Raw genomic sequence first — 11,380 nt, 5'->3', positions numbered from 1 at the left:
CCCAAGTCACATGACAATTTATCATTTTCTTACATTTTTTACTCTTACGATTTTGTCAGAATTTTCCTTTAGGAACCAATTATGAATTGACACAACAATGACCCGTTCACTTCATTAATTCGTGCCTATCTTTCCACGACGACGGAACAGAGGTCTTCATTGCCGACTTTTCTGTGGCTCAAACAATACGCCTGACTTTTTGGTTTCCATCTATTAATCTTAATTGGAAGATCAACTAATAGATATATATTTGGTATGTAGTTGGAAGATCAATGAGGCTCGGTTTGACTTCAAGTCTTCCTAATCAAGTCCTTGTGAAAGACAAAGAAAACAAGGAACGCATAACAGAACGCCTACCGACATGAAATTCATTACTTTGAATGAGAACCAGAAATGTCCTCTTACAAGTTGTCCTTTCACACTCGATTCACATTCAATTTCAATTCTACTTGTGTCCAATTCTTCGCGATTCTGTGTACACTGATATTCTTTTTTGGGAAATCATGTAATCATAAACCAATTTAAAAAAATATGACATTTTAGAACTTTACTTTTTCCTTTTGACATTTAGTGTAAAATAGGAAAAAAATATTATCTATTCATTTAATACCACCTGTTGATAAACACATGCGTCATTTATTTTTATTATTTTTCTCTTATCAATATATCTCGCTTATCACTAGTCACATTCCCATTTTTTTCCTTTCTTCTTTTTTCCTTTTTTTTCCTATCTTCCCGCCATAATTTATTGTCACTTATTATAGTTTTTATTATTATTTTTCTCTTTTTCCTTTATATTCTTCTTAATATGCTCATGTATTTTTTCATAAAACTTCTTTAATTGTAATTTTTCTTTACTCTCTAATTTATCCATATTTATTGATTTCAATTATTATTTTTTTGACATATTAAACTTAAAATGATGATATATAATAAAAAATTAATATAACAAATTAAATAAATAAATATATATATATATATATATATATAATGGACAAAAATGAAAATATTATCGTACAAATAATATACTTGATGATTTTAAATATTAATTATAATAATACATTTGATAAATTAAGGTTTAAATTTAAAAATTCTATTTTATTATTTAGAAGTTTATGATATAAGATTTTTTATATTAATACTAAACAAAAGATTTATTTATTTTGTAAATTCTATCACATGTAAAAATAAAAATATCTTTGTAATACTATTTTATTATTTACACTATTTTTATTTTTATTTTCATTTTAAATTTATCATATCAAAATCACAATAACTGATAGTGCTTTTATTATTTTTCTTATGATTTTAATTTGCTTGTGGATCTAACTTTTTGTTTGGTTAAAATCTTTAATTTTTAATTAAAATAAAATATAAAAGAAAACATATTTTTAATAAAAAAAATTGTATTTAACCTTTTATATTTATTTCATAAAAAAAAGAGGTGCATCCTTAAAAAAAAAAAAAAAAAAAAGGTAAAAAAAAGGTACATCCTTAAAAAAATAGGTAAATTCATGTTTATGAGAACTAGAACCATCATCATACTTATCATGGTGTATATATTCCTTTGGGACCCTCGATAAGTAATTGGAGGTACTCGCCCACCCCAAAACAAACTTTGCAATCCTAGGTATATCCATTCTTAGAGGAACCAAGACCCCTATCTCCATTCTTATGGTTCATATATTCCTTTGGGGACCCTCGAGAAGGAATTAGAGGTTGTTCCCCAGCTTGAAACGAACATTGGAACCCAAGGTACATCCTAAAAACAATTTGGCACATTCTTTACAAAATTTGGTACATCTTTCACAAAATTTGGCACATCCTTAAAATAGTTTGCATTGATGAATTTCTGCTATTATATTTAATTTGTAGTACTTAACTATCTCTCACAAGTGTTCAACCATCTTCCAACATACTATTTCAATAGATGTTAAATTGTCTCTTAACATGGGGAAAGAAAAGGCATGAAGTAAGAGGAAAGCTGAGGACTTAACAAGAAAAATAAAATAAAAATGGGTGGATGGGTATTGTTAACTTCTCTTATTTCAATTCTATTAGATTTCAGTTTAATTTATTAGTTTCATGCATTTCAAAGCATGAGTAAAATTATATTTCGAAATGATTACCAAATCAATATAATGGTGGAACTATCTTCTTCCATTGGAAAAATCAGACTACAAGTTTCATGTATTTCGGTTATATATGTATATATAAAACAACGTTTTGTCTTTAGTCTCTGACTATTATATTTGTATATTTCATTTACAATCATAACCAGAAGAGGATTTATAGTCCGTTTGAAAATAATTCTAGGAAACGTTTTTAATCTTTTTAACATTTGAAATTTTTTATCATTTAAATGTTGAAAATACTATAAATGTTTTCTAAAATCACTCTCAAACGCACTCTTACAATTGTAGAATTGGAATCATGGGATTCAATGATGATGAGCATTTGAAGAAGTACTTTAGAGTAAAATTTCCTAGATTATTCTAGCTAAACCCTTTTGACATGATCCGATAATCTCTTAAAATTTTAAAGATGTTACTTGAAAACACCATTTCATGCTTTTAATAATAGAAAACCATATTATGATTTTTAGTTCTCAAACATGTTTTCCTATTTTTTATTCTGAATAAAAAAAAAAAAAACTGTTTTAAAAAATAGTTGTTAAACATGACCTTACTTTTTGAATAGGATTTCTCCGTATTTTATTTAAATCTTTTTATTAATATTTTGTTATTGATATTCTTAGTTTATTAGGTTTTGAGTGAGAAGTGTATTTTAAAAGAGTTTTTGAGAACAATTTTTTAAATATGTTATTTAATGTTTAGTAGATTAACAAAAGTGTATTTGAGAATTTGAAATGTTTTTTAACCGTTTGATATATTTTTAAATTTGTTTTAAAAAAAATTTTATATGTATTTGTGGACCCCGCATTTTTGCTCATGCGCTTCCACTCGATGGCAAACTCGCTTTTTATTTGAAAATGATTTATTTTTTAAGAAAATGACTTGGAGTTGCCACTTATATTTGTTTTATTTTTAAAGGGTAAACAAAATAAGAAAGAAAACCCTAAGTGTGACTCCTTATTTTGGAAAAGGTGGTTTGTGAAAAACCGAATCTAGGCTTGGGGGTCCGGTTATTTATTGGGAAGATACGATAAAGACCGTAGCACCCCTCTAAGTCCCTAAAAACGAGCCTCTACTAATGAGATGAAGCAAGTATGGCAAGTGATTGATAAAAAATGGATACCAAATGAATATTAATCAAAACAAAATAACCGAATGAACAAGAGACGCAAGGTGTGTACCTGAGTGATGGGCCGGTTTACTGTGTCACCCTCTTTCAAGACGATTCTTCTGTGTGTTTCCTCCTATCTCTAACCAATTCTCCCTTCCAAGCTCAGGTGATTCTCCTTCTCCCTTTCTCTAGCTCAAATGGTCTTCTCTCCAGTTGTCTTCTCTCTTAAGCTACTAAAAAAACGCTCCTTTATAACCTCCTCTAGAGAGAATCCCTCCCAGGTATCCCTCTTTCCCAAGCAACCCCAAAAAACACGCCTCCTCAGTCTTGCCTCCCAAGCTATCTATACCTTTATGTAACAACAACCAAATATCTCTCCCTCCTTAACGACCTTCCTCTCTCTATATCAAAAATACGCTCCTCCAAATCCCCAAAAAAACTGTTTCTGAATATTCCCATGACATGTATTGCCCTCCCATTGCTTCTTCAAACCACTAACATGATTCTCTAAAGACCAAACTTGGGGCAACATGTGGCTCTTTAAGAGCCCTCCACCTGCAGAAATAATTTTCAAAAAAATGCCCCCCAAAATGGGGGTCTACAAATATGCCCCTCTTCGGTAGAGCTCACGAGTGTAAGGAATATGAACACTAAGGTGAAAAAAAAGTGTGAATAATAAGTGGAATGAAGTGAACTCTATCGAAGAACCAATGAGACCCCCAAAGGGACATTAGCAAAACACAAACTCACTCGCATAGATGAACAAAATGACTTTAATCCTAAGAGAAAAACACGTCTCAATGTGCCTCTAAAGTTGAACTAAGGATCCAGACTCCATCTAAGACGTCTCCAAAAGTGACTTGAAGGTCAATGTCAAAGATGCTAATGGTCGAACCACCTTGGAGTACAGAAAAGAATGTGCTCAAAGGAGACCGCCCTATGTGAGCCACATGAGCACGCTAAACGTGGGGTGCCCAACAACATGACCAAAATATGTGTCATGAACTTAAAGGACTATGTCATGTGTAGTGGAAGGGGAAGTCTAGAAGACCATGATGAACAAGCAATAAGCACAAGGTAACAAGGTAAGGAAAATGATTCTGAACGCCAAAATGGATGAATGAATGGTGATCTAAATGCCTAAACGAGTATGCACAACAGCTTTGAACGCCAAAGCTAAAGAATGATGGTGGCATCGAATGCCTGAATAAGTATGCACAATGGCTCTGAACGCCAAAACTAAAGAAAAATGGTGGCATCAAATGCCTGAATGAAACAATGGCTTTGAATTTCAATAATGAATAATGACTCTGAATGTTGAATTGAAGACATGACTCTGAACGCCAAATGGAAGATGCGGCTCTGAACGCCAAGATGAAGATGTGACTTTGAACGACGAATGAAAGAAATACATGACGACTCTGAATGTTGAACTAAAAAAACAAATGATGGCTCTGAACACCAAACTGAAAATTGTATGATGGCTCTGAATGCCGAACTAGAAATAAACGACGGCTCTGAACACCAAATTGAAAACGAACAACGAATCTAGACGCCAAACAAAAAATGCAGCTCTAAACACCGAATTGAAGGTGTGGCTTTGAATACCGAACTAAAATGAACAACTGCTCTGAATGCCAAAATGAAGATGCGGCTCTGAATGCCAAACCGAAAAAGAGGTATGATGGCTATGAATACTGAACTAGAAGCAAACAACAGCTCTGGACGCCAAAATGAAGATGCGGCTCTGAACGCTAAATCGAAAAAAGAGATGGTGACTCTGAATGCCAAACTAAAAAGGGACGGTGGCTCTGAACGCCAAAATGAAGATGTGACTCTGAACGCCAAAATGAAGATGTGGCTCTGAACGCCAAACTGAAAAAGAGGTATGATGGCTATGAATGTCGAACTAAAAAGGAACGGTGGCTTTGAATGCCAAAATAAATAAAGAAAACCCTAAGTGTGTATTTGTGGACCCCGTATTTCTGCTCATGCGCTTCCACTCGATGGCAAACTCGCTTGTTATTTGAAAATGATTTATTTTTTAAGAAAATGACTTGGAGTCGCCACTTATTTTTGTTTTATTTTTAAAGGGTAAACAAAATAAGAAAGAAAACCCTAAGTTTGACTCTTTATTTTGGAAAAGGTGGTCTGTGAAAAATCAAATTTGAACTCGGGGGTTAGGTTACTTATTGGGAAGGTACGGTAAAGACTGTAGCACCCCTCTAAGTCCCTAAAAACGGGTCTCTACTAATGAGATGAAGCAAGTATGACAATTGATTGATCAAACATGGATATGAATGAATATCAATCAAAACAAAATAACCGAATAAACAAGATAGGCAAGGAGTGTACCTGAGTGATGGGCCGGTTTACTGTGTCACCCTCTTTCAAGACGATTCTTCTGTGTGTTTCCTCCTCTCTTTGACCAGTTCTCCCTTCCAAGCTCAACCAATTCTCCTCTTCCCTTTCTCTAGCTCAAATGGTCTTCTCTCCAGTTGTCTTCTTTCTCAAGCTACTAAAAAAAACGCTCCTCTGTAACCTCCTCCAAAGAGAATCCCCCCCAGGTATCCCTCTCTCCTAAGCAACCCCAAAAAACATGCCTCCTCAGTCTTGCCTCCCAAGCTACTTATACCTCTCTGTAATAGCAACCAAATATCTCCCCCTCCTTAACGGCCTCCTTATCTCTATATCAAAAATACGCTCCTCCAAATCCCCAAAAAAAAACTGTTTCTGAATATTCCCATGACACGTGTCGCCCTTCCATTTCTTCTTCAAACCACTAACATGATTCTCTAAAGACCAAACTTGGGGCAACACGTGGCTCGTTAAGAGCCCTCCACCTACATAAATAATTTGCAAAAAATGCCCCCCAAAATGGGGTTCTATAGTATTATTTTATTTTTAATTTTTGTTCATATTTGTATAATTATTTTTTAAAATAAGTTAAAATAATTGAAAGATATTATTCAAAAACAACGTACTTCCAATTTTTAAGGTAAAAAAACACAGAAATCCTAGCAATGAACATACTTTTTAGTTTTTATTTTTCCTTCCATAGAACAAACTCTAGCTGCGCCACCTTTCTGGTGCTAGAGTCTCTGTCGCTGACTTCTGTGACGTCTCCTGCCATGAACTCCTCCGCCTTGACGCGGGAGAATCCTCAAAAGAAGTCTATCCACATGTGTGTAGTACCATCGTCTCCACCTTCGCCATAACACAAGAGGCCCAATCACAATTCCTATACCGGTGACAAATCCAATTTCAGCACCTATGTACACCCAGTTAATCTTCATCCCAGAATCCGGATGTGTTTCTTCAGAGGTGGGTGGGGATGGATCTGTGCATTTCCTCTTCAAGGGGGGTCCGCATAGTTCTTTGTTCCCTTCATAAGAAGATTCCAAAAACGTTTGAAGTTGAGTACCTGTGGGGATTTCTCCCTCCAGTTGATTAAAGGAGAGGTTAAGGAAGGAAAGGAAATTTAGGCTCACAAACTGTGGTGGTATCTCCCCCCTAAGGCTGTTCTGTGAGAGGTCCAACGACTCAAGCTGCCGCAACTTCCCTAGTGATGATGGGATTTGGCCCGTCAAAGCATTATGGGACAGGTTGAGAGCATAAAGTGAAATCAAGCTTCCCATAGCTTCTGGTATCTCCCCTTGGAAATTGTTGAAGGAGAAATCAATGGCAGTGAAGACGGTTAGAATCTTCACAAGCTGCATTTCTAGGCCTTTGCTGGTGACAGTCACCGTATCCTGATAGTACACTTGGCCGAATTGTAGTACCTGAAGTTGTAGGTGATTGAGCTCTGACCTGGCTCCATCTTTATCAGCCCTCATTGCCTTCCAGGTTAAAAAGAATTTTCCTGACAAGTCACCAGTAAAATTGTTGGAAGCAAGGTCGATAATTTGAAGCAGTGGCCAGGTGGGATTGCTATGTGGTCGATGATGCGACTCATGGTAGCTTAGCTTTAAAGGCGTATCAACAAAATTTATACCTTGAATACTATTACTCAAGTAGCCAAGCTACTATAGCATAGTGGTTCTAGGATCGTTCACTGGGAAGGGTTTTCGCAAACACAAGTGATATTCAAGTTAGGAAAATAGGTGATTTTCTTAAAACAAGTTTCTCAAAGATAGGATAGCTATGCTCTGGCTTTTATGCAAATTGGAAATCTCAGGATAGGCTCCTCGCGTTGGGGTTGCAACTATGGTGATGCTTGCTTCCCGAACCGGTATGGATTTAGCAAATCACGTTTTAATCCTTTAAAATGGCAAAACAGATGGTAGTGAATTTCATCAATGGTTATTCACCTTAGACTTCCTTTGAATGGCTCGTAAGAGATAACTAATGGTCTAAAGCCAAAAGCTTACCAAATATTGGCAACTCAAAGTCATTCCAGGTGATAAACTCACCTTTCAATGGCCATTGAAATTGGTTCTAACGGATTAATACAAAACTTGGAATTGAAAACCTCACCTTCCAATAGCTCGTAGGAGATAACTAATGGATAGAAATCCAAAAGCTTATCAAGTATTGGCCGTTGGAAGTTGTCCAAAGGAAATAAAAACCAAACTTTGCATTAATGAACCTTTAATGAAAAACGACTACCTTACCTTCCGGGTGTGAGAAATTTCCATGGGATTGCATCCAAGTCATCACATAACATCCATACTTTGAGAAACTAAAAGTTTTAGCCAATCATCCTCTGAGGAAAAGCCCTTAGAGGCTGTTTGGCTACCAAGAAAATAAAATAGTGAAGAGAAAAGAGAAAACGAGAGAGTGTAAAACGTAATATGTATTATATATTCCAAGAGGTGATTTCCACCCCTTATATAGTCTTTACAAAAGCAAAAGCTTGTGATTGGCTTGTTACAAGGAGAAGAAAGGAAATTACATCAAAAAATACAAAAGAAAATATCTAAAGTGGAGTCGGCAAAAACAGAGCAAAATTCGCACCACGCATGGGGTGTGCGAAATTTTCGCACACCTGAGGGGGGTGTGCGAGTTTCGCACACCATTCGCACACCTTTCGCACACCTGGAGCAGTTGTCTTTCAAAGGCCATATCTTCCTCATTTCAGCTCCAAATCGTACACGGTTTGAAGCGTTAGATTCTTGACTTCCTGAGCTTTGAAATGGTATATAGCATGTAGAAAATGGACTTCGGGAAGTGCTCCAAAAGTGCCAAAGAAGACTGCAGCTGCTGTCCTCTATTTTCCTCTTTGCTTCTTTTTGCTTCTCTTTGCTTCTCTTTGCTTTTCTCCTTTTGTTGGCTTGCTTTGGTGTAGCTAAAAGCTTGCTTTAACTTGTCCAAGTAGCTCCTCCATCATTTGGCATGCCTGAATTGATTCATAAGCTGATATAAACATGTAAACTTGCCACAAAATGGTTAAAACCAATTACTAAGGACCTTAATGAATTAATTGGGTTAAATGAATATGATTACTACTCAAAGGTGCTTAAAACCATTATAATTAGGTTTACAAAATAGCACTTTTTGGTAGTAATCAGTCGACATTGAATGGGTCCATAGAATCTGTTGGATCGAAGAACAAGGACGCGCAAATTGCTTATAGTCTTCAACGAGCAAGGAAAAAAATCACTCATCTGATTGTTCCCAAGGTTTAAAACCTCTAACTCTTTGCAATTGGCTAGAGATTCTGGAATTTTTCCTTCTAAGAGATTCCCATTCAGATCTAGAGTCCGTAAAAGACAGTTTCCCGAAAATTCCCCAGGTATAGTGGCACTTAACTTGTTTCTCCGTAGATTCAGGACCTCAAGAATCTCGTTCCCAATTAAACATGAGGGTATCATTCCACTCAAAGCGTTGTCAGAAAAGTCAAGAACTCGCAGGTAACTGGCATTGCAGATTGATGCAGGGATCATTCCAGTGATGTTATTCTTAGAAAGAGAGAAGAAAATAGTGAAGAAGATGTAAGTACCAATATCTTCTGGGATGGAGGAGGTGAAACTGTTGTTCGAGTAATCCACATAGCTGCAAAATATGGGAGGAGTGGGGATTTGGCCATGGAGCTGGTTGGAATGTAGGTCAAGGATGGACAGATAAGGAGTAAAAGTAGGGAAAGGTTCGTGTAGATCCTCCAGTAAATTATGAGAGAGATTCAAATACACAAGAGAGCCATTACCAATCTTCTAAATCCAACTAGGTATGTTCCCGTGAATTTGGTTTTGGGAAAGGTCTAAATGTGTCAAGCTTGACTGGCCGCTAAGATCAGGTAAAGTTGTCAGCCTGCAAGAAGCCAACCTTAATGTTGTAAACATAGGCAGTATAGAAGGGGACAGATTACAAAGGGTTGCATTGATGGACAGGTTGTTGTATGAAAGGCTAAGATCAGTAAGATTCCCAAGTTTTTTAAACTTGCTGAGTTCAATCTTTCCATTGAATTTGTTGGAAGATAGGTCAAGGAAGCTAAGACACCGCAGTTCAAAGACAGAATCAGGTATCGGCCCTTTGAGATTGTTGCTACTCAAACCAAGGGTGCTCAATCTAGAAGAAGATGCATTTAAAAGAATTTTGAACTGACCAGAAATTTGGTTGTTGTCTAGTCGTAACCTCTGCAAGGATGGGAGGGAAAACAGGGACGGGGGGAGATTTCCTGTAATTGCATTGTACCGCAGGTCAAGATTCATTAAATTAACAAGTTGTTCCCAGTGGAAAGGAATTGGACCCATCAAATTATTGTAGGAAAGGTTTATTTCGGTGAGTCTCTTGGACAAACTAAAAGATGGAATTGGACCGGAAAACTTATTTTCAGACAAGTCCAAGTAAATCAGTTGAGGAAGGTTTGCCACTGAGTTTAGGATTGGGCCACTGAAATGGCAACGTGCCAGCTCTATGCTAGTCAGCTTCTTAAGATTTCCCATGGAGTTGGGTAGTTTCCCCCATAGTTTTGTATCCGAAAGCACCAATGTTTCTAGAGATCCATTTTGAGGGAATTCTGGCAAAGAATCTTCAAGTAAGTTAATTGACAAATCAAGAATCTGTAGGGTTGTTACCTGAATGATCTTTTCTGGAAACGTTCCAGTTAATCCACAAGAACTGAGCTGCAAGTGAGTCAAATTTGAGAAGCTAGCGAGGAACTGTGGAACTGGAGCAGCAAAATTGTTGTCATCCAGACGAATCCTTGAGAGAGATCGAAGCTTCTGCAGGGAAGAATGGATTGGGCCTGAAAGATGACAGCTGGACAAGCTAAGCACTTGGAGATTAGGCACTGAAGATGACAATGCCTGGCACCACTCCTTCCCCTCGGCTGATATGTCTACACCATTAAGATGAAGTTCCCTAAGCTCCTTGAGATTCTGAACCAGCATTCTCAGATTTGGATTCTCAAGTTTCAGTGTAGGAAATCCAATGAGATAACCAAGGCTGGAGAAATCGATGGTAACCAAGCTAGTCAAGAGCGAAAATTCCTTTGGAATCTGCCCAGAAAAGCCAGAATTGGATAAATTCAGATAAATTAAATTAGCAAGCCTGTCAAATCCTGATGGAATTTGAGAAGAGCAGAAGCTGTTGTTAGGCCAGTTCAATCCTCCGCAGAAGCTGTTTCCAGCCAAATTCAAGCTCTGGAGATATTGTAAACTGAAAAGGCTACTAGAGCTATTGAATCCACCAGAAATTGATTCGCTACTCAGATCAAGACCGACAACGTGACCATTGGCATCCCAGGTCACACCTCCCCAAGAAGAGCAGTCTGCGCTTCGATTCCAGGAAACTAGTTTATTTGAAACAGCAACATTGAATTTGAGGGTCTTCTTCAGCCGTAGCAACAAAGACATCTCATCTTCCAGGCATACCCGTCCATCACTGAGACATTCACCGGACACCAAAGTAATATGGATACCAAAGATGATTGAGCATAAGGGCATGGAAAAAAGGCATGAGAAGAGTAGAATTCTCATTGGAAGCCGCTGGGGGATACTGTTAACACAAAACATAATTAACTTCTATTCATGTTTCAAGAAGAGAAAAAGTTCTAATATTACATAAATAATAAGACAACATTCCACGCATGGTATCCTGTTCAGTCAAAAAAAAAAAAAAAGGGGTCATGATGGGACTACTTCTAGCTATTTTCATATCTTTTTAGTTCATATGAGTTTTCTTGTGCTTTTGA

General features: G+C 36.8%; 1 protein-coding gene across 1 annotated transcript; it reads right to left on the bottom strand.

Annotated features, from left to right (window-relative positions):
* Window positions 1-6,280: 6,280 nt before the first annotated feature.
* Window positions 6,281-11,042, bottom strand: LOC100264213 (receptor-like protein 7). The gene is made up of 3 exons (XM_059739344.1): window positions 9,511-11,042; window positions 8,877-9,240; window positions 6,281-7,211 (listed from the first exon to the last, which is right to left on the bottom strand). Exons 1-3 carry the CDS (start codon window positions 11,040-11,042, stop codon window positions 6,339-6,341), a joined length of 2,769 nt encoding a protein of 922 aa, XP_059595327.1. The 3' UTR covers window positions 6,281-6,338.
* Window positions 11,043-11,380: the final 338 nt, after the last annotated feature.

Source organism: Vitis vinifera, chromosome 8 (assembly GCF_030704535.1).
Source record: "Vitis vinifera cultivar Pinot Noir 40024 chromosome 8, ASM3070453v1".
NCBI lineage: Eukaryota > Viridiplantae > Streptophyta > Magnoliopsida > Vitales > Vitaceae > Vitis > Vitis vinifera.
The sequence above is the reverse complement of the archived record's forward strand: the minus strand, read 5'-3'. Positions and strand labels throughout refer to the sequence as shown.

Excerpts from the sequence above, each read along its gene's own strand:
- LOC100264213 (XM_059739344.1), bottom strand. The coding sequence starts at position 11,042 with ATGTCTTTGTTGCTACGGCTGAAGAAGACCCTCAAATTCAATGTTGCT. Across the intron at positions 9,241-9,510 it reads CCTATGTTTACAACATTAAG|CTATGTGGATTACTCGAACA; the intron begins GTTGGCTTCTTG and ends CATATTTTGCAG. Across the intron at positions 7,212-8,876 it reads CCAATTGCAAAGAGTTAGAG|CTAAGCTACCATGAGTCGCA; the intron begins GTTTTAAACCTT and ends ACGCCTTTAAAG.